This window comes from Macrosteles quadrilineatus, unplaced genomic scaffold (assembly GCF_028750875.1).
Source record: "Macrosteles quadrilineatus isolate MER2022 unplaced genomic scaffold, UCM_ALF_1.0 Scaffold_5__1_contigs__length_97177068, whole genome shotgun sequence".
NCBI classification, from domain to species: domain Eukaryota; kingdom Metazoa; phylum Arthropoda; class Insecta; order Hemiptera; family Cicadellidae; genus Macrosteles; species Macrosteles quadrilineatus.
In genome coordinates, this window is record NW_026542598.1 from 58,365,250 (window position 1) to 58,389,811 (window position 24,562).

At 33.6% G+C, this 24,562-nt stretch overlaps 2 protein-coding genes across 10 annotated transcripts in view; one reads left to right on the forward strand and one right to left on the reverse strand.

Moving 5' to 3' along the window:
- Positions 1 to 2,125, forward strand: part of LOC128994791 (F-actin-monooxygenase Mical-like) — a 135,420-nt gene extending 133,295 nt beyond the window's left edge. For all 9 annotated transcript variants that reach the window (XR_008490918.1, XM_054419562.1, XM_054419561.1 and 6 more), the window contains one exon: positions 674 to 2,125. Coding sequence is in view for 8 of the 9 variants with exons in the window: in XM_054419562.1 (XP_054275537.1) it covers positions 674 to 764 (91 nt within the window). In the remaining variant the exon portion in view is untranslated. The remainder of the gene's footprint in view (positions 1 to 673) is intronic.
- A 7,240-nt stretch (positions 2,126 to 9,365) lies between these two features.
- Positions 9,366 to 22,780, reverse strand: LOC128995004 (SIN3-HDAC complex-associated factor-like). Its single transcript, XM_054419869.1, has 6 exons — positions 22,691 to 22,780; positions 17,749 to 17,833; positions 15,357 to 15,510; positions 14,622 to 14,799; positions 13,803 to 13,944; positions 9,366 to 13,258 (listed from the first exon to the last, which is right to left on the reverse strand). Exons 2-6 carry the CDS (start codon positions 17,820 to 17,822, stop codon positions 12,991 to 12,993), a joined length of 816 nt encoding a protein of 271 aa, XP_054275844.1. The 5' UTR covers positions 17,823 to 17,833; positions 22,691 to 22,780; the 3' UTR covers positions 9,366 to 12,990.
- Between the last annotated feature and the right edge of the window lie 1,782 nt (positions 22,781 to 24,562).

A 24,562-nucleotide genomic window follows, 5' to 3' on the forward strand; every position in this document is an offset into this window, starting at 1 on the left:
TCAGATTCTAAATTTTGTTTGATTTGATTGGTATTTTTCAGTTATCTTAATTTTCTTACTTTTGTTTTATAAATTAGTTCTTCTTGAATTTCCGTTATTTTTGGTTGTAGGGTTTTACTAGTCACTTTTGAACCTGGAAAACCTGATGGAATTGTCTTAAATTTTATTTGGATGGGACGCTGGATATCTGGGTATGCAAACCAACTCTTTAACACGGGCAGGGCACTCTTTGACTGTTTGTCCAATATACTAGTTTGGAATTCTCTATACCCACATGACTGATGATTATCTTCCATCTTCCATCCCTACTTAAACATCCAATTATTTAATCCTTAACCACCCAAACTAACTAGCTTTAGTTCCTTGACCCAATAGGAGTCTTACAATAAAAACCAAAGTTAAAATACAATTTCTATAAAAAAAACATAATAAAAAACCAACCAATTGAATGATATACAAAATATTAAAAATGGAAAACATTGCAACTGGATTAATGTAATAGTAATTGATTTTTATGACAAATACTAGAATTGATATTTTTCGCTACAAGAATAGGCTACCATTCAGGAATTATAAAATAATTCACAACTGGTTTTGTGAATATGGGAAATCTAATTTTGAACAATAACGCTTAAGCAGTATTGTTAAAGGCTTACACAATTGGTTTTTGCAGGTATAAGGAGGAAGATAAGGATTTGGAGGCGGAAATGTTATCCAAAGGTCTCCGTCTCACATCGCTGAGAAGAAAAGAGTCTGCAATCTAGTTTTAATATTTTACTTACTTCAATAGCCTTTAAACCACAGCCATCCAAAAAATGTTTTAATCGTTTACTGAGGTTGTTAATGGTAGCTTAATCCGGACATAATATTATGTTTGTTGGCACTTTCTATTTGATATGCTCAATTAATTTTTATAACTAAAACAAAGAACAAATAACACACTGTTGTCTCTTTGTTGTGTTGTTTTATTGTGATGGATAAAGCTCAAACGCGATCATTCATGTTAATTTTACGATAACGATTTTTTATGTCTTGATCTTGATTGCTACTGCTGTAAAAATATGATGAATTTGTTCTGAGTGCATAAAATGTGCTAGTAATGTAGCGTAATAATATAATTATTAACTGCAAATATTATTAAAATACTGGTAGAATGTTGTAAAATAATTGATCTGGGATTGTTTGAAGTAAAAAATTTAATGATTGTGATTATTTATTTATGTAATGTCATGTTTACTAAAAGCTTAAAACTATTATCAATGATTTTATATTTTCCCCAGCTATTGATAACATTGGAATACTGTATTAACAAATTTTAATTCAAATTAAGTGCCTTTGTGCAAACTAGTTTCATTGAGTGAGACATGTTTTGACGCAAGGTTTATATTGTTGTTTTGGTGCTTTTTAAAAATTAAATTACAGTATACACAACTTATTTGTCCTAAGTAATTTTTAAGTATTTACCAATGGTATTTAGAATTATATATTTTGATTTTTTAACATGAACAATTTTTAAAGATATTAGGTTAATGTTAATATTAGTCTTTTAGAACATAGTTCCAGCCCTTTTAAAAATTAACTCCTAGGCAATTTACGTACTGAGAAAAGAATTGAAGTATTAGTATTGATTAATCGTTGAATTTCCTGAAACCACCAGGTTTTCATGGATTCAAGAAAGAAACTTAAGCAATGCCTTCGTAAATCTTTTTTTATTAATCTGTCATAATTTATTTTGGGAGTTGAATAGCTTAACTAATCATTAAAATTATTTATATGAATCAAGGCAAACATAACCTCTTTTATATTTTACTTTGTGTTCATTTAACACGAACCATGAATTCAGCCTAATTTTTGTAAAGTGTACATATAGGTAGTATATTTTTAATAAAGTTGTTTTCGGTAGTTCAAGGAGTCGTGTAAGCACTAAGGCCAGACTGTGATAAAAACCTCGAAATGCACGCCTGCTCCTCACTACTATAACCAAATACTTGAGCTCTATATTATATATAAAGTATATATTTAATATTTCCTGGTTTCCATTGTATTATGATGAATACACAGTACAGGTTGTGTATTGTACATTTTTGTCTATACTTATTGAAAAATATATGCTTTTATACTGTTTTGTGAATATTTTATTTCCTAAATAGTTCCTGCAAACTTTGAGATTTGACTTCACCTAATGCTTCAGCTTTAACAAACACTTTATTTCTGTTTGTCGTGTACTAGAAAGTAGTGTGCAAGCCATTGTCTATGAGATATAAAATAAAACTTTGACTTAAATCTTTTATTCTTAAATCTAGTTGGATGTTAAATTAAAAGATCAAATGTTCTTGGTTAATGGTAACTACTTTTTTCTTAGCTATGCAAGAATATGGCCTATAAACATATTTGATGATGTTTGTAGAAATAAAATTAATATGTAGCCAAACTATTAAGGCACTACCTTTATTTTCCTTACTACATAAATATTTTATTGAAATGTAAGATTTATTCTTGAATTCCCTAAGTGACCTTTCCCTATGTCAGAGTGTAAAAATTCAAGAAAAGTTATGAAATAATTGGCATGAAATGAGTCAATACAATTACTACATCTATACTGTCTCTCACATATATATACAGGGTGTCCAGTCATAAGTCATAAGTGTTAAATAAAATTTTACATTAAACTACATGGTAATTGTGACAGAATGTCGCAAATTTGAGGTTCCCAACTTCAACAGTTGGAGGATAACAAATAATTTAAGATTTTTCAAAAGTTATTGTAGTTGTATGAAAAAGGTTATATTACTCTGTTAAAAATGCACTTACTGTCAATTTCAATGTAATTTTCAGAATCCTCACAAAATGTTAATAAGATATGACACATAATCGTTGGGGTACGGAAAAATATTCAATTTAAATTTCTTCGTTAAACAAATTATTTTTAATATCCACGAAAATGTAAATAACATTACGAATTTTTTTCTCGGTTGCCAAGTTCCGGTGAGGTTATAAAATATTACTATAAACTTCCTTATCTTTGGCTTTACAATGATGTATAACAGCTTTTACCTACTGTTAAATCCATAACTTACTATTTTATGAGCTGACCACTGATGACGAGGGTTTGTGTAATTTATGATTGACCAGACTACACTTCCATCAAAATAAAGAGTTTTTTTTAAGACTTTGGAAAATTTGTTATTAAAAACAATACATTAGGAAAAACACAATACACACTTTTAATGTGAAAGGATAGTTAAAACATTAAAACAAATCAATGACTAGTACAGGTAAAATTATACTAAAAAACCATTAGAAAACATAAAAATTAGTCCATTCATGAAACTTGCAGGAAACTTAGTTATTACCATTAGGTTTTGAAATCTGAAGAGTCCCTAGTGATTGTGGGGGTGGAAGTACCGTTTTATGGGGGTAGTGATTTTGAGAAAATTTTTATTTATGGGATCCAACCATAAATAAAAACACGCAAGTGAGGTGTTGTTTTCTATGTTTCTTAGGATGCAGAATCGAAAAAGAACAAATTAAAGCAAAACAACCGACGGTTTATTAGAAAAAGACTAATTTATTAATGAAAAACTAAATATGACAAATTAATTAAGGTAAAATAATCCAGTTAATATCAATTACTGTATTACAAAATTGACTATGAGTCTGTGTCAAATGTTAAAGTTGTGAGGAAAATTAACCAAGAAACTTTTAGTTTCGCCTCTTTACCCACCACGTGTCATATTGTTCATCAGCTACTGATGCATCATCACCATCCATGGAGTGGTCAGGGTCTCTAACTTGTTCTTCTCCGTCGTCTTGACTTAACACTGACGGCTAACTATGGGTAGCAAAAATATTTCAGTTCTGGCGGTGATCCTGCGACTTAGGATGAAGATAATAAGACCAAGAATGTAAAACCGCTCTGACCCCAATTTTTAAGGACCTTGGTCGCCCGTAATGACGTCATCAATATGGCGCTCGTAAGAGGATGCTGGGTCGCTATGAATTAATAAATGCCTGAACCGATTTTAATGAAATTTGGCATACAAGTGCCTGAATACAATATCTAATCCCAGTTTGTCAATGGTCGAGTTTGATTAGGCCATTTCAAAATGGCGGCCGTTAATCACTAAAATAATAAAAAATTGTTTAGTGTTTTGTTTTATCAACTCTCTCCAGAAATCTGCAGCAATCTTTCATTTTCCTTGCAATCATAGGTCGTGATACCATCTCTGTATTTCCTGGAATAGGCAAAATACCCCCACTGCAGCAAACCTGCAGATTAAGTGAGTTTCCATTTGCCTGACTTGATTTTCAATTAAATCTATTTCAATGACCTAAAGTTTAATTAGTATTAACTAGGTTTGCTGCTACGGGGAGGGTAATAAAGTGTGTTTTTTAATTAAAATATGAATAGGTTAAAATAAATAAATTGTCCAAGTTTTATCAAAATATAACCATAAACTAGCAAAATATCCAATCATGGTATTCAAAATGGCTTAGAGAGAAATTCGAAAATTTTACGTTTAGAGGGGCAAACATGAGAAAACCCAATTTTCACCCCATAAATCCCCCAGAAAACCTTGTCCTCATGGTTCGATCATGCTGGTTCGCAAACCCATTCAAGTAAACGTAGGTTTACGTTTTACCAAATTTCGTCAACATTGGGTCATTTTTGCTTGAGTTATCATGCTAACGTTCTTTAAAAAGTACACGTCTACAGTCACTAACGCTGTTAAAGTTTGATGTTATGTCATATAGAAAAGTACAAAAAATCTTTAGATTGATTTTAACGAGTTCACAATCCAGCATGATCAGACCATGGGAACAGGGTTTTTGGGGGGATTTATGTGGTCAAAATTGGGTTATGTCATGATGAACCCTCAAAATTTTCCAATTTCTCTCTAAAGAATTTTGGATACCATGATGATTTTGAATACCTTAAAAACCAATAATTTTGTTTATTGAAGTGTTTTTGTACAACCTACCGAGAAAATTCAAAAATTGTAAATTTACCATTCTCGTTTTATTCTTATAGAGAATGAGTAAACTGTTGTAGTTTGCTCGTTTAAGGATATATTTTGATAAAACTTAAACTTGGCAAATTTATTTATTTTGACCTTGGCTATTGATATTAAAAAAAAACACACTTTATTTTCCTGTCCGTAGCAGCAAACCTAGGTACTAATTAAACTCAATTAAAGTATATTTAATTGAAAATCAAATCAGGCAAATGGAAACTCACTTAATCTGCAGGTTTGCTGCTGTGGGGGTATTTTGCCTATTCCAGGAAATACAGAGACGGCATCACGACCTATGAGTGCAAGGAAAATGAAAGATTGCTGCAGATTTCTGGAGAGAGTTGATAAAACAAAACACTAAACATTTTTTAATTATTTTAGTGATTAACGGCCACCATTTTGAAATGACCTAATCAAACTCGACCATTGACAAACTGGGATTATATATCGTATTCAAGCACTTGTAAGCCAAAATTTCATTAAAATCGGTTTAGCCGTTTTGGTAATACAGTATAACCAATTCATAGCGACCCAGCACCCTCTTACGAGCGCCATATTGATGACGTCATTACGGGTGACCAAGGTCCTTAAAAATTGGGGTCAGAGCGGTTTTACATTCTTGGTCTTATATATTATCTTCATCCTAAGTCGCAGGATCACCGCCAGAACAGAAATATTTTTCTGCTACCCAAACTCACTTAGCTGTCAGTGTCAAGTCAAGACGATGATGGAGAAGACGAGTTAGAGACCCTCACCATTCCATGGATGGTGATGATGCATCAGTAGCTGATGAACAATATGACACGTGGTGGTTAAAGAGGCGAAACTACCAGTTTCTTGGTTAATTTTCCTCACAACTTTAACATGTGACACAGACTCATGGTCAGTTTTGTAATAATTGATATTAACTGGATTATTTTACCTTAATTAATTTGTCATATTTAATTTTCATTAAAAAATGTTTCCTTTTTCCAATAAACTGTTGGTTGTATTGCTTTTATTATGTTCTTTTTCGATTCTGCATCCTAAGAAACATAGAAAACGACACCTCACTTGCTTGGATCCCATAAATAAAAATTTTCTCAAAATCACTACCCCCATAAACTTTAACACCCATAAAATGGTACTTCCAACCCCACAATCACTAGGGACTCTTCAGATTTCAAAACCTAATGGTAATTACTACGTTTCCTGCAAGTTTCATGAATGGACTAATTTTTATGTTTTCTAAGGTGAGTTTTGCCTGTACTAGACATACTTTGTCCGAAGCACAACTTTAATTAAGTGAAATCTAAGTTTGGGTGTAAAGTGCCCTCCTTTTTCCCGCAAGCAGGCCCTAGCTCTCTTGCGAATTGCGCCAACTGTGACCTCATACGTCAATTTTTCACTTACTTTCCGTTCCGAGCAGCCTTAAAGAACTCAACTTCAGAGTTTACAACAGTTGAGTAAACTAGACTTTTCATGTAACCCCAAACAAAAAAATCTAACCGGCTCAAGTCTGGAGATTGAGGAGGCCATGTCACACTTCCTCCACGTCCAATTCATAACGGGTAGTTTTGGGATAGCCATAACCGAAAGTTTTCAGTAAAATGTGGTGGAGCACCATCCTGCTGAAATATGATTTTAGCTCTTTGTCAGTATGATTTCAGGATCAATTTCATCCAACAACTGAGGTAGAGAGTGCTGAAGAAAATCTAGATATAAATTTCACTGTTCAGATTTCCTTCGAAGATATGAGGACCAATTAAACCGATCTCCAATCACACCTGCCCACACGTTGATCCCAAACCTTTTTTGAAAAGACGCTTCTCTGGAGGCTTTTGGATTTTCATTATTCCAAAGATGCATGCTGTGAATATTTATCACACCTTCTCTGGTAAATCGCGATTCGTCAGTCCATAGTATTTTTTTAAGAAAATGATATTCAACAATATCACGTTGAAGAAACCAGCGGCAGAACTCCTTTCTGGATTCGAAGTCACGAGGCTCAAATCCTTGGACCTTTGCAAAATATGTTTCTTTTCTTAGCTTAAACTTGAGCGTTGCATGTGAGAAAAAAAATACAAATTATTTGTTGCCTGCACTTAAATGTATTATTCTTTACAATAGCTTTTCTTTGCCCTACCATGTTTTTTCACAATAACGATTGAATTACATTAGGAAATTTTAAAATAGGTAAAAACTATTATACACCATTGTAAAGCCCTTTAAATGAGGAATTTTAGTAATATTTTATAAACTCAGCAGAACAGGGCAACCGATAAATAAATAGCTGAATATTATTTAAATTTTTAGTCAATATAAAAAATAATCTGTTTAACGAAGAAATTTTAATAGAATATTTTTCCGTACCCCAACGATTTTGTGTTATATTTATTTAAAATTTTCTGCAGATTCTGAAAATGATTTAAATTAACAATTAGTGCATTTTAAACAGAGTAATGTAACCTTTTTCATAACAACTACAATAATTTATGAAAAATCTTAGTTTATTTGTTATTCTCTAACGGTTGAAGTTGTGAACCTCAAATGTGCGTCATTATGTCGCCATTACCATGTAGTTTAATGCAAAATATTTAACACTTATGACCGGACACCCTGTATATGAACACTCTTAAAAACAGAAAATGTTCATGATCTCAGAGCCTTTTTAGATTTCCATTGTTAAACTGTCATGCCTACTATTAAAAGTTTACTAATATTTGATTTTTACTTGACTTTCAAATTGCTGTTTTTTTTTATTTTCTAAATGTTGATTTTGTGAACTCCACAGATTGTTGAAATTGAAATGTTGTACGTGAACGTCAAAAAGAAAGTGGGGGAACCTAGGCGCGATACGGTTGACATGGTGTCCTCATATCTTCATGTAGCTAGACAAGAACTTGGGAAATAAACTTATCCCACCTGCACTCCACCCTCGCCTTGAACGGTTTCATCGCCAGCTATGCCGCTCAAGACTGCCCTGCATTTCAAATCTTGTCAATCCACAAGGCACTGTTCTTCAGCTGAGTGTACTTTATTTAACGCAGTTTCTCCTCGTACCTCGCGAACATCTCAACCTGCCAATCTTGTGAGAGCCGGCTTAGACATACAACATTTCAATTTCAACATTGCCAACTGTTCAATAAATTGTGTGGAAAGCTTTAAATATTTAGGAGTTACCGTTAATAGTTCAAATTCTGAAAATCTAGAGATACAAAGTAAAATAGCAAATTACAATGAGAGCCTGGGGGCCTGTACAACACTTTTTTATCATGAAGCTAAAAATTAAGGTTACACAAGACCATTATACAGCCAGTGTTATTGTAGTGAAACATTGGTCCTTTCCAAAAGAAATTGAGGACGTTTGATGGTGTTTGAAAATAAGGTACTTCGAAAAATATTTGGCCCAGTCTGTGAAGGAGTTTGGCGCGTAGAAAAAATAGATCTACATGCCCTAAACAAAGAGCCTGATAATAGTGCTTATACAAGCCAAAAGAATTAGTTGGTTAGGTCATGCACTTCGGAGACAGAAAGGCGCAAGACTGAAGGAGGTTTGTGAGGCCATACATACAAACGGGGAAGATGTCCGTTGGGTAGGCCTAAATTAAGATGGTATGACCAAGTCAGGAAGTATGTGATCAAGTGTGTAGGACAATCTGGATGGAGGAGGATAGAGAAGAGTGGAGGAGGCAAAAAAACTACAGATATTTGTGACGCCCCATCAGTAAGTAAAGATTATTTCTTTTATTAACTTTCAAAATTGTGATAAATCTGTAATATTAACTAACTCAAAAATGTTGACTCCTCCCATACATTGTTATTGTAATAATATATCAGATGTGTCTAAATATGTACTGTTGTGTTTAGTCCTAGTTACATTGTGAAACATTCATATTCTGTTGAATGATAATTTCTTAAAATCATTCATTACATTAAAAGAAAGTCTTTGATTGAAACACAAGCGATGTTAATCAGTGCTTTATTGTTATTTCTGAATAAATTCCAAGTTTGATTTTTGAATAATTCACAATATTACACACTGAGATGGAAAATTATCTGTAGACTGAATGAAAATTACATCAATGGGTCTGCTCTAACTACAGTAATTGTGGTGTATCCAACTCCTCTGATGCACTCACTGGAAAAATGTTAAAGATAAAAATATGGGTTAAAACAAATCTTTCAACATTCTTTTCTCTTTGATACATCTCAAAAGATAAATTTTACTAGTAGTCTGAGCCTGCTAATTTCTAAGAAAAACTTGCACAAACTATTTCACTTCTATTTATATGCAAAACAAACTTGTCGTGGAAAAGGATAAAAATAAAAAATGTACAAATATAGACAATAGTAATTTATTTCCTAAAACTCAATTGAGAACAATATATATTCATGCAAATTTATAAACAGTTTATTTTGTCACAACTTTTAACAAAGTTAATCATATTTATAATAAAAGTATGACCGAATGATAAAACATATCAAAATATAATTTCAAATCCATTCAATAATAATGTGAAACTTAGGCTACCGATGAAAATGATCTTATAATAAATATATAAATAGATATCTAAGAACAAACTATGCTACTAAAAGCCGATCTTAAAATTTAACACTTTGTGTAAATGCAACCACAAAATGTTTGTACATTTTAAGATTTGTTGTGTGAAAGCATTAGATAAATATTCAGATTTAGAGTAAAAATGGTATCTTTATAAATAGCAATTGTGTACACTAAATTGTAACAGCCTCAACTGTTAATTTTGGGCACACATCAAATGAAGGTTAATTAACAACATAAAAGCAGTAATTAATATCCTAATGGTTTTGATTCATTCTGAAGATATAATTAACATCACCAGGAAATGTTTTCGTTTAAATACAAGAATATCAACTTCACTAATGAAAAATAATAAATAAAACTACAGGATAAAAATTCAACATTTTATATAAATAAAAACTTCTTTCACACGAACAAACTGATTTTTAAAACTACACAATAACTTAAGTAACAAAATTTATTTAAATTGCGCTAAAATAATAAAATATCAATCTCTATTAACAAAGGATAAAATTATTTCAGTTGTTTAAACTGCGATAATAAATAATCTTTTATGCTGGTGGCGAACACGAGACATATACACAAGACACTTACGACTAGTATTTACAATAATACATGATGCCTTAGTGGCCGAGCTTCGGCTTGTAAACCCCACGCTATCACACGAGTCGAGTTACGGACGACTCATTAGCAACAGTGACAACTCGAGTTCCGCAACTGACACCAAGGTAAGCGGGGCAAGACGACACTAGCGCCGGTGTTGGTAAAGGTTGAGATCACGCTACAACTAAACTGACAACATCGTCGTCTTGGTGTTGATCATCTACACTTAATCATCTACAAAAGGATGAAATTAGATTACATGATTTTTATGAGTGTCTGGAAGTTTAAACATCGTTTTCCCATTTCAACAGTGATTATTTAGAATTATAGTTCCGGAGGGGTACTGACCAAATAATTTCAAAATATGAAATCAAAAGATTAAAATATTTTAATTTTACAATAAACTTACTTATAATTTTCTAAGCTAGAAACATGAAAATGGGTTTACTGTAAAATTGAAATATAGTTTTATAAATTTAAGTTATAACAAGAAATTTTATGTAAATAATAAGTAGCAAGAGAACTTAAATAACCGGACCCTGAATGATAAGTACAACTCGTCAGGTATAGCATGACCGGTGGGGTGCGTTAGAGGGAGGGCAGTAGGCCCCGAGGCCACCGGTCATGCTATACCTGACGAGTTATAACAAGTTGACCTACCTACACATTACAAATCCCTTTCAACTTCCAAGATAAGCCTACTAAAAGCTTTGTAACACAAACATTGATGGGATGAGTTCAGTCATTAAAATAAATAAGCTTACGTTAGGGATTTAGTCTTATGATCAACATTTTACTACAACTAATTTAAAACCAAATATATCTCATACATTTAATTTAATTGCCATCAAGTGAACGCTTTGCTGTAGATTGAGCAAGCAAACCCAAACTAATTTAATTACAGTTTAAGTTTTCTCTTATTAGATTCAATGTCAAATGGAATGCCAATTTGTTATACATTTCCAGGAAATTAACAATAATTAGGTTTGGGGATTACAAAAACAATGTTTCATTGCTAAACAATTTGAAGGGACAACCTGAATAGGACAGAGAGCGAGAAATGGCCAACATTGATATGTGTGTTAAATATAAAATACACTTGTATAAACTTTACAAAATTTTTTATTTTTATTTTAAGTGATTATTATTATAAATTTCCTTAAACTCCCATTATCCTAAGAAAAGTCTCAAAAACTTGATCAGATCCAATTGTTAAAATGGGTAAACTTCTACACATAGTAGTAAATTGACATAAAAAATTCTTAAGCATACTCTATCGTGCGAAACATGAGAAAATGACTCACAAATAAGTCTGACTATAATTAATAGTCGGGACAAGTTCCAACCAAACATTTGGAAATAGCCATGACTATGCTACGAGGTGGGTGTACAACACAAAAGATTTCTTAGTTCAGACTCACAACACAAATACAGCTTAACTCTTAGTAAAATGGAGTAACGGTCGTCTACAGCAACGAACCACAAACAACCGAAGCATAAACACAATGCTAGACGGAGGCGAGATATGAAATATACTATGACATCTCACTTAACATTAATCGTGTGCACAACATTCATCTAATCTATATTATTTAGCTATGCACTATTCTTTCAGACTAGAATTAGTTTCCTAATCTTAAAAATAATGCATATAAAACCGCTTTTCACATATATACAATTTGTAAATCAGACACCCTCAGTCAACTGGAATTTTATAGACTTTTTTTGTCTTTAAGGTATTATAGAGACAAACCAATTTTATTGTTTCAAATACAACAGTTACGACAAACACTTAACACATGTAACATTCAGTATATCTACTATAACGTAATATTATGCATTGAGATCTCGCAATCCCTCGGAAACAAACTTTACTCTTCTCTTTGGGTGTCATCTTAACATAAACCTGGGATCCACCGTTCAACAGAGATGGCCTCCCTCTCAGGCTCCATGTTCTGGACAAGGCACGTCACTCGACTCACACGGGTGTACACAGCTAGCAAAGGAAATAGGTGAAACTTAAAACTATGGCAAAGGAACAAGGTGAGGTTAGAAGTTTAAAAAATCTATTAGTCATTGTCATTCAGCAAAGCAAAAGCACAATGGTGTAAATTGTAAATTTGTATTGCTGGGAAACAATGAAGATGCGATTATTTTACAGTACAGTACTATTTGGCTTCAATTCCTGGACTTGTATGTAGTAAAATGAGAGGTGAACTAACCTAATGATAAAAGAAAAATTATGGGACAGAAGATTAGTGTATGAATTTACACAGTAACTTAGTCACAAAAAGGCCTGACTAAAATCATGTGTTTATGTTTCACAGTTTAGAAATAATGTAAACAAATTACTACTGAAAAGGTCGAGAGTGAAGTTAAGGTTGTACGTAATAAGCTGAGCCTGAGAGAGAAGTCGTGATAGGAACTACAATTGTGTAATACTGCATGTGCTTATTGCTACGACTCCTCTGTGCTTATGGTAACATATTAAACACTAGTTGGCAGTAGTCAGACTTGCGACAGTTGGTCTCTGTCGCTCGTCCGGATTATCTTATAAACACGCAGAGCCATTCGATTCATACTCGATATAAAAGATTGGACCCTCGAAGTCGTGATTGTTTGGCAACATCGTCGAAACCGGACCTAAATATTCCATCTATCCGTTGTTAAGTACAAATTTATTTAAAATTGGTGTCGATCGTATCGCGACTCCGGGTCGACGAATATCACTCGGACAATTTGATTGTCGATTTTAAAATACATAACAGAAAACAGTTAAATGAAATAATTAGGTCTTTAAAACAAAGTGATGTCTAGGCGCAGTCAACGTTAATTATTACTAGGGCCGGGTTGAACTACTTCACCCGGATTGGAGGATTCATCGTAGCCCGAGTCTGATGAGTTGTCGCTATAGATCTTGGTGGACGAGGCGTCGGTGGTGGCGACAGCAGCAGTAGTGTTAGTGGCAGTGGTGGTGGGCGCTGCAACGTGAGTGTGTGCGTGCGCACGCTTGTACACACAAGGCTTGAGGAATCGGGGATCTACAATCACCTGACCATGCGGTCCTTTGAATATCACTCCACAGCACACTTTCTCCCTGAAACACATTCACCATTTATTGTGATCCCTTCTGCTGCCACAATTGTAGCCATTACTGTTAAGTTGTATCAACTTATTACTTTAGTTGTATAAAGTGGCTACAAATTTAATATGAGAATTGAATGTGTAGTTCTATCTTGATTTGATCAAGACATAAATTCTGGTTTTTTTTGCAGTAAAAAATTAGAATTATTTTCAGGCAGGATTTTGAGGTAGGGATTTTTTGCAAAAGGATTTCCTCTGATGATGGAAAATATAATAAGGCTTGCAAATAACCTACAAGTTTTGTCATGTGTCAATGAAAACAAATAAAACTTTTAACTAATTTGTTACATCAACTTATTCAAGAGTACACAGAAATTAAATTATACTTCCCCAAAAATTAGGAGTAAAAGAAATAGGGAAGCTCGGTACAGGAATTTCTTTTTACTAAAAGGAAGTATACCTTCATGCCTTAGTGTGTGTGGTTTAATATAATCGTCGACTATGAATAGTCATGCACAAATGGCAGAAGTGATGTTTATTACACTGTTGGTACATACCTCTTCCAGAACGTCATGTCCAGGAAGCTGCTGACAGGTGGTGAGGTGTTGATGTGCTTGTGACCTCGGACATACATCTCCATCGGCTCCTCTTCCTCCACAGACCTCGGACTCGCAGGTTCAGAGTCCGCCTCTACATCTCCTGGACAATCAACAGACAGTAGGCTGTTAGCAAGTGGCCACTAACGGATATCTTATTGAGTCCTTGTTTAGCGATATAAAAAGGTGAGTCTAACATTTTAGGATACAGCTATTGTTGGAGACATTGCATTGAAATGGTTCATCTATCAAGGAATAAAGACTCATCTACAGTAAGTACCTGACATTTTCATAGGTAGAACTACCATTTAATAATAGTGAGATAGCTCAATAATATTTATAGAAGTAAAATTTTTTTAACAATAACTATAATTTGTTTACAGTTAATCAAGGAAGCAAAAATGTAGGTCTACTACTAAAGGGTTTTCATGAAAACTACTAAAAAAATAAGTCATAACTTTTAATTAATACCTTGAATCTAATAGTCAATGTTAATAGTAAGAGGAGGTAATAATATTTATTACAGCTTGAAGGAACTAGTCAGCTAGACTAGAACCAAAATAACAGTAGGCCTAGTGGGGTAGTGGTTGATATAACATTAACCAACAAGTCTATTTAACTTAAACGACCAGCATTAAATCCCAGAGTATTGTATCAATAGAGGAACAAGGGGGTGGCCCTTTCAAATAGTAAACAAACCAAGGGTAGGATTTGCACAAAGATATATAGTCTAGTCATAAATAGGCCTAGTTTTATTTACCACCAAAACTTAAAACTGACCTGATATGTCATTCATTGCGAAATCATTTTGTTCATCGTTTTCTATAGCTTTTTTAGAATCTTCATCCATTTCTTCTTCTTCAATATGTTTCTTGCTTTTGATTTTATGTTTGGCATTTTTCTTCGACTTGATCTTAACAAACGACTTTGTTCCTGGGCCGGCCCTTGCATCAACAACCTAAAAATACCTAAGTGTTAATTACATCAAAATGTGTTGGTGATTATAAATAGTACAATTATAATCTACTTATCATAAGCTATATGTGTACCATTTGTCCCCACAGTAGGCTTACTTGTAATAAATTACAATAAACTTTCGCTGGAGTCTTTTCAGTTGTTTGAAGATTATTTGAAAACACATAAACTTATTTTAAAATGGCTTTGGTTTTACAATTTATCTTCTTATTTATAATTTTTTCCCAGGCTGCTAGGCACGAGCCTGGGATTGTTTTTCACATTACTTCAGGCTAGACCTAGGGATTGCAGCATTATCAATTACATAAAATCCATTGGTGATTTGGCGGAATTTGAACCCGGGACCTCTTGGACTGAAGTCCCGCGCTCTAACCACTATGACCAGCTCGCTCCTCCCTTACCCAATTTAGAAGACATCTTGTTTTAAATGTTTCTTCATTATTCTCCAGAGATCTGTATTGATGTCTTATGACAAAAAATATATAAACAAACAAGATACTAAAGCCTGGATGGAGTGAAAAATACAAAAGACAAACGTACATGACGCCAGTGGCGTTGCGTTCCGGGTGGTAGTTTCTTCCACCTCTTAACCAACAAAACACACGCATTGCACACCTCTCCCGCACGCCTCTCCTCCAGCTGGAAACAATCTACAAAGTCTTCCTCGTACTTCTTGCTATCAGTGAAGCGTGAACTGAAACACAAATATTAACACACTCAGTTATATTACAATGAACTGAACTCAAACACAAATATCAACAAAGGTTAGGTTATAATGAACTGAAACACAACTATTAATATCAAGTTATGTTACAATGAACTGAAACACAACTATCAACAAAAGTTAGGTTATAATGAACTGAACACACAATTAGTAACATCAAGTTATGTTATAAAGAACTGAAACACAAATAGTAACATTAAGTTATGTTGTAATGAACTGAAACACAAATAGTAACATCAAGTTATGTAATAATGAACTGAAACACAACTATTAACATCAAGTTATGTTATAAAGAACTGAAACACAAATAGTAACATTAAGTTATGTTGAAATGGACTGAAACACAAATATCAACTTCATTACTGTATAGGTTTAAATAATGAACTGAAAAATGTAAACATTGAGAAAAATGTTATAATGAAGTGGAACACAACCTTGCGTTAGGTTACAATATACTGAAATACAAATATCAACTTCTTGATAGGTTATTATAATGGTGTGTAATAGAATACTGAGGGCAACCTAGTCTAAAAAATGTTGCCACTTAGGAAAAATAAAATGAGTTGTGAGTTTCCTCTCATTGTGTGGCACACTTGTTTATCATCTAGAGCTAAACCATTATTTAAAAAAAATGCACATTGTTATTCTGGTTTGTTGGAAAAATAATAGTGTAGGTATTATTATCCATCCACCTTTTAATATCAATTATTCAATTTGAGGGAGAACACAGCACAACAGCTTTTGAAACCTATTTCTTATGAGAACTTTAAAAATCATAACTAAAACAGAAACATTATCCACAGAGTAGGCTAAATATAGGTTTTTGGATATGAGTTGAATAATAATAAAATTCTAGGTTACATTTAGTGCAATGAGAATTGTGGGCTACCTAAAATTTAATTTTAGGTATACATTTCCTAAAGTTATTTAGACACAAATTAGCTACTATTTTAGAATTGAGAAAAGTCCATTGTCAGTATTTTTGTGATCAAAAAAGGTTTTGTAATGTACAAACATTGACTATTGGATACTGAAGTAGACATCCCATCTATATGGACCAGCTGTCGCCAATTTTTTACTAAAAAAGAACGTAGTTGTGTGAGCCAGTCAGTCATAGAATGCGCTACTAGTGTCTAAAATTCTATTTTATACCTTAATTTTTGTTTCTGACCAGGTTGATAGGTCATAACAGTTGCTATAGCTCTCCATAAGTCATTCCCTAATTTTGACTCGGTAAAAAGATTTGTGTACATGACAGAATTTAGTAATTTTGATCAGCACAATCTGTAGGTGGCTCACATCAACTATGACAATTTTGATAAAAAACCTCCGGGCTACAAATTTAACATAGGAGGTACAAGTGACAAACATTAATGGAAGTAGAAAGGGATAAGGAGGGACAGAAAGAGATTGAGATGGGGAAGATGGTGTTGACTATGCCTATTGTATTTGTATTAATGTAGTGAATGTACAACTAAATAAACGGTATCAGAAATCTGACACATACTTTCTCCCATTAACTTGTCAACAACCGGTATCATAAATGGTGGAGGGAAAAAACATATGTGTGCTATTCCCGCCATATGCTGACATCACACAGATTGCAAACAAAAAATCACCTGATTGTATTGCCATATAAATTTGTTTTGATGTTGTTTTTATAACTTTTTCTAAATGGTGAAATGGGGTTTGCAATCTGGGTGATGTCAGCATATGAGGGGATATAGCACAGTTATGTTTTTTCCTTCCACCATGGTTATCATCCGGGTAAGCAGTGGGAGTAGGCCTAACTATGATATTTTACAGGGAAAATCACAAAAGTTGCAATAACTATTGAACCGTAATTTGTACAGCAATGGGGGGTGCACTATTTAAAATAAATAAGTTACAATAACTTTTGAACTGTAATTTATAGAGTAATAGGAGTTGTACTATGGTATACTTAGAGGGAGAAAGTAAGAAGAAGTCTGCTAGGTTTCAAAATTCAGTTTTAATTATATTTTCAAACTGTGTAACTTGCCAGAAATAGGCCTTACGAGGTGATCAAAAATAATATGTTTTTTTTTTAATCTGGACTAGTACATCTAGTTTCACCTAAAAAGGGTTGTCTTTAAAGGCTAATAGCTTCAATTGTAAACATCTAGGTAAAGCTAGGCAAAGCCTAATTTTTCACAAAAATACCATTAGGCTGGATTTAAATATTATTACCTGCTTGATTTTGCTTTGCATATGCAGCAGCCCGATGTTGAGCGGTAGACTTTTGGTTTGTGGAAACTAAACATCTTTATTGCACCTGAAAAGAAACATTTTGAAGTATTATCGAAGGAGAAAATCTATAAGATTAGTACAAGCTAAGAAAATATGGTAGGCTGCAGTCTAATACAGTGTAGGCCTACAACAGTTTTTTACAGAGTACCTATGTTCAATCTGTTATTCATTCACAGAAATTAAAGTAGGCTAGTACATGCAGTCACCTTTTTAGAATGTCTATAAGTTTTCTCTTTTTTTGACGCAATCTATCCAACTTTTGTTGGTCAAAGATGAAGGAATCAAGTATTCAAGTAAGTAAGTATGTATACTATTAGTAAAAGTATTAAAGTAGGGTATACCCTATTTTATTGTTAGTTAGGACTATGTTAGATATATGAGTCAGTCTGAAGAAAATGTATTATTATAAGAGATCGATGCAGACAATGCGTGCATATTCAAGTACAACATGTAAAATTGCGGTACTTGGATATTAACTTTTTAAGACAGACGCAGCCTGGGCCGTCTTGTGGGATCGACTGCAAGTAGGCTGTAGGCTTACTTAATTTGTGATTAAATTAAGTTACTGTAAAGTTTGAGCAAATTTGACTTTTCAAACGAGAAATAAATTATCAATGTTTCTCATTGATGGTGTTGAAACTTGTTAGAATTGTCTGTCGGTTTAACATTTATTCAAAGCAACCAGACGTGTAATTTGAATACCCATCCAAAACATGCAGATAAGTTAGGAAACTTGTTATTGGCCTAATAGTAAATTATAACATTTAACTTAACTTATTGCACGATAATAAGGGTAAAGTATGTCGGAATCACAAACATCAATCAGTGTGAAATAATAGTCTCCAGATTGCTAAAAATTCTCTATTCTAGGTCCAATTTCTAAAAAGTGTCCAGAGAGAATTAATAGAATTTATTCAAAATCCTTTTTACAGCTAAAGTGAATCTATCAACTGCTAATTTGATAAGTTATTAAATTATAATTAAAATAAATTAACTTATTATGGTAATGTTTAAGTTGATTGTATTTTTATGTAGCCTAATCTTATTATGTAGGGTACAATGTACACATAAGTTATAAGAAATTTGATTGTATACGGTAGCCTACGTTAAGATGATTATCATATACCAATTATGTAACTTATATAAGTTAACGTGAACTATTTCTTTGTAAAAAGGCAATGGAATAAATTATTCTTATTCTCTTACTGTCTAAGTTATGTCATGGAAGCTTGACTCTACTAGATATGTTTCCAAAATTCAAACTTGACTTTTTTAAACGTTAACTGCCACCTTGATATTCAGCCTCTTTACAGTATTGCCAAACTTTATTTGCAGAATTTCACTAATATTGTTTCTATTTACTTTTATAGGTTAATATATGATGTTTTGAATCATAATTATTATATTTAGGAATGGGGGTAGTTTTTGACCGATCGGGTCGGCACTACCATCTTTCAGCAAAAAATCACTAAAATAAATAGCTGCCGACCCGATCGGGAAACACGTCGAATAGGCCTGCTAAAGGCAATTTTACTTTGCGAAGTTGGCAATACCACACTTTCCCGCGTAAACTTGCCACAGAGGTTTTGAAGACACAGAAAAAGAAACCAGACGGGTAACTCCATACTGAAGCCCATAAGTGTAGTGCAATATAAAAATGCAAAAATGGGAATCGATTTGTCTGACCAAGTGGCATCATATAGCACTGCCGTCTGTAAATCAATGCGTTGGAACCACAAAATTGCAGAAGAACTGCTCCTTGGTACTGCCGTGGTAAATGCCTGGCTTGCTTATAAGGAGAATGTAAGTGGTACTAACGATAGAAAAAAACCGGACTCTATTACTTCATTCAGAGAAAAAATAGTGTATGCTCTCCTGGATATTCAAGATGCTGCTGTAGAACCCGTTCGAAAACTGGCCATCACTACTTACCCGAGTCTGAGACATTCGTTGGGGAAGGAAAAACCAGAAGGCGATCGAGAAAGAACTATAAATTGTGTTACAAAAGAGTGATGAATGAAGGAGGACGGTAGGCAGCAAAGAAGTTAAAAAAGGTAACAACATTCGATAAGCCTTACTTATGCAAGAACTGTTTGTTTTATGAACATTCACTGGTAGACTAATGAGACAGGAACACAAGAAGGTACCGGTAAAAACTGTAACATTGTTTTAGATTTTTTGAATCTAAGTAATTAAATATGTTTTTATTCTTTTACAAATGTATTTTTTTCAGCAGCATACTTTCAGAAACAAAAAAATTATAACAAACAATGTTTAGTTTTTGTTTATCAACTAATGTACTGAGACAATAAATAAGATTATTCTGTAGATACTTTTTTATTTCAAACCCAGCAACAACTTTAGAATAAACATTTTTTACAATTTTATCAAAATAAAAAATACCTAATAGCCTACAAGTTATTTATCAGTATTCTTAGTAATGATTACAATGATACATAAAGTAAAGCAACTTGTAAAACATTTCTTATTTTATTATTTTACACGAAATTGCCATTTTTTAATCGTTTTAAGTAATGATGAAACCATCTAAAACAGCTACGCTGACCGGATTGGGTCGTCACATTTTGACCATGTTGACAATTTTGTTTAAACCGTATGTAGAATCATCAGAAACTTCAATCAACGCTATCTAGTAGGAACGGGATATACTCTGCTGTTGCAGTACGCTTGATCACCGCTAGATGTCAGTGAGGGACATCTATCGGCCAAAAAGTGAAACCTTGCATTCCTGAGGTGTCGACCCGATCGGGTCGGTATGTCATTCCATCCGACCTGGTTATGCCGACCCGATCGGACCAGCGCGGCGGTTAACGTGTTAAAGCTTTGGATTTTAAGTAATTTTATTGGTGTTTAAGGCCTGATACAATTTCATTCCAATTTCATCTGGTTTGTGATTAAATGCAATGACTTTTAAGTGTTGGACTGCATGTGTGCCCCTTTTTGGTTGTTTATAAGGTTTAATAGCATAGATCAAAACTAATTCCAAAGCTATAAGTACTAAGCCTAGTCTTGGTTTATCATGTTAAAATACACATGTTACAATTTTGACTTGGTAGGTCACAAAATGAGTTTTTAAGCAAAACGGTGCAGTCTGTTACGATGATTTGCCATGGAAAACCATGATAGGTCTTGAACATGAAACATTTAAAGGGAAGTAGGCTTAGTAACTTAGCCTAGGCTACATAGACAACTTAAATAAAATCTTAACAATGTTAAAAATCGTGATATTTAGACCTTATTTAAGTTAGCTGTTGATTATTTATTAGGCTATATCTAACATCGCTAACTAATTTAAGTTAGCCTAGTAAGTTAGAGACAGAATCATTAAAATTGAGAGTTGTTATTAGCCTAGGCCTATTTTACATTTTAGGTAAGAAGTTTAATTAGGTTAAAATAAGTTCGGTGGGCCTAAACTGTTAGACTACATTATACATTTAAAACTTTGGAAGATAGGCTTTTTACTTATATGTGATGTTTTGACTCTAAATTTTAAAGGTTCTTCAAAAGATGAAGAATGGTTTTAGCGTCCTCAAGTTAACGTACTTACCTAACTTAAGTTAGGACCTAGCTTAAAAATGAAAAATAGTCTCGACCAATAGGCAGCTAACTTATAATTATGTAAGCTAAATTTTGTAAAGTTGGTGTAACAGTTCCAAGGAATTAGATGAGGCCGAGAAGGTGTCAGTAAGCCAGTTAAATTAAAGTTGAGTCAATAAACTAAAGTTAAGTTATCATACCTCATAACTAAGTTTAAGTTAACTTAGGCTAAAATGCAAGTAGTTTACTTATTGCTTTCTAAGTTAGGTAGGTAGGTACGTAAAATATATATTTTTTAATTTAGTTGGCCACTATACAGGAATCTAACTTCAACTTAAGTTATAGCCTTAAGTTATAACTTAAGTTAACTTAAGTTATTAGTTATGGCATATATTGACCCATAATACTCAAACTCAGACATCTTTATTTTTAACAGTAGCCTACAAACTGCATAACTTAATTGTCAACAAATATTCTCCACAAATAAAAACAACTAGTTCTTATAGACAAAATCTTAAACTAAAAGATGCAAGACTGTTTAAAGTAGGTCACCCATAAATCTAATGACAAGCCACTTGGTATGAAAATAGCTCCCAGAAAATTTTATGAAAAAGACAAAGACAATGGTTTATTTATGCAAGTAAGTTATGTTACAGTATAATGGTTTGCTTCAATCATAATAACAAAATGATTGTGAGTGATTATTATAAAAAACTTTGGGTGAGTTATTAGAGGAATTGGATTTCTGTAATTTTGTCAAATATGAAGGGTAGGGTAACTTAAGTTAGCCTACTACTATACTACTTGGTCGGCTTAAAGACCATTAAGCAACAATTATTATTGTCCGTTTCTTAACCCCTAAACTGTCAATATAATATTTATTTCTGAATAGCAAAAGCTATACATGAAAACTACAAAATGTAACCATATTAATTGACCTTAAACTTTGACTAAGTTACTTAATTTCTCCCATGATGCACGATGGCATTCATAGCCAAGCCGTGCGTACACTGATTCAAAGGGTGAAAAGAGCCCAAAACGCTTTATGAAAACAGCGAACATCGAAGATTGATAATTCATCAAAGAACCATATGGGAAAAGTCTTCAGTGTGTAATTATAATAGGAAAAGTTGTTTAACGTTACAACGTTTGAAAAGTACCGAATTTATGAAACTTAAAGCCGTTTATTTTTCAACGCCAAGGTCGGTTAGCAACCATAGAAAACATAGTTTTCTTGACAGATTAACACGAATGATACATCAGATATATGTACATCAACTGTTTAAACCTACTTTATATGAAAATGATAAGTTACTTTACTTACCTTTTTTTATTTAAGAAAGTAATAAATTAATGACAGTCACACAACACTGACAATCAACCCCTACCCAGGCTTTCTTCCAGTCCAGGCCAGCCAACCAAACCACAAAACAAACGCTTCTTTTAGCTAAAATAAACTCAGCAGATTGACCAAACTACAAAACTATATTTTCCTCCTTACTTCATCATACTGTAAGAAAGTGCATCTCTACTTAAACTATATGCTGTAAGAATTGCGTAAGTGAAATCTTAGATGTGAAATGTAAAATTGAATTTGAATTATAAAACTCATGAAAACTATCATTTTCACGAATTATTTAATCATGGAGTGCGACCGTTCCACGAATACTATTACTAAAATCTATGGAGGTGGTACTCTTATTGCGATACGCAATGATATTCCGAGCAGTGCATTAACCCCAACTACATGCTCGGCTGAATGCGTTTTTGCCTCTATTAATCTTCCCGGCTCTACACTTGTCTTTTGCTTCGTCTACATTCCTCCAAACCATCCATCCCGTGCTTATTTCAATTTCTCCAATTCATTTGATGAAGTGATGTCATCTGTTAGCACCTGGGATAACATACTGTAGCTCGGTTACTTCAATCTTCCACATACTGATTGGTCGGTCAAGTGATGACGACAACCCTACATCAATCTCTCCTCGATATTTGAATGACCTTGCTTCAGCTTATGGACTTAGACAAATCAACTCAGTCCCGTAATCTCCGTGGGGTGTGACTTGATCTGTTTTTCTCTTCCCTTCAAGACTAATGCAACTCGGGCTGAGGACGCTCTTCTTCACGAGGACATGCATCATCCTGATCTTTCTGTTTCATTTACATAACATAATTCTTACTCTCGCCAGCCTCCTAAGTTTGTATTGGACTTTCGGAATTGCATGTGATCTAGATGGAATCTTTCTTTCAATCCAAAACTTAACTTATCCGCTGAAATTTGATCAATTAAACCCAAATGACAACTTCTCTGGACATGACATCTTGTAAAACAGTTAACCCATCTAAAAAAGATCAGAAGTACGACCTTTCCTAGATGGTTTTCTGCTGAGCCGAGAAAACTTATCATTAAAAAGAAAATTGCCCACAAATCGTACAAAGGTTCCAACTGTTACTCTGGTCTGATGCAATTTAGAACACTTAGAAGGAAATGCAAGGGCCTCGTCAGAATATGTCAGGATAACTACTTGAGAAAAGTTGAAGAGGACATACCAACAAATATTAAATCCTTCTGGTCACATACGTATCAATAATCTCAAATCTAGCCCTGCTATTCCTCCAACCTTATCTTTTGAAAATACTGTAGCTGTGGACCCTTTGGATAAATGTGAAGCCTTCGCCAATTAATTTTCTTCTGTCTTCAGCAATGATGTGCTGCCTATTCCTACTTATGGCTATGATGGAGCTAGTATTTCTAAGTACATCGTAACTGTAAATGATGTTTTTCAGAAACTAATGACCCTCAACCCCAACAAAAGTGCTGGCCCTGACAATATACCGCCTAGTTCTCAAATATTGTGCTCCTGTTCTTGCTCCCCACCTAGTGGTTTATTTCAATATCATGATTAGACAGGGTAACTTCCCCGACTCTCTTAAAGAAGGCTTTGTTGTCCCCATTTTCAAGTCCGGAGACAGATCGAATGTTATAAACTATAGACCTATTGTTATTCAGTCTACACTATGGCAAAGGTTTTTGAGAGCTTACTTCTCGACTTCCTCTACTTCCACTTGAAGAAATACATAGTCGATGAGCAGCATGGGTTTCTTCACGGACGATCTACAGTCTCCAACCTTCTTATGTATTCCAAGAGTTCACTATGGCCGCCCTTTCCGCATCGAACCAAAGTCGATTGGGTCT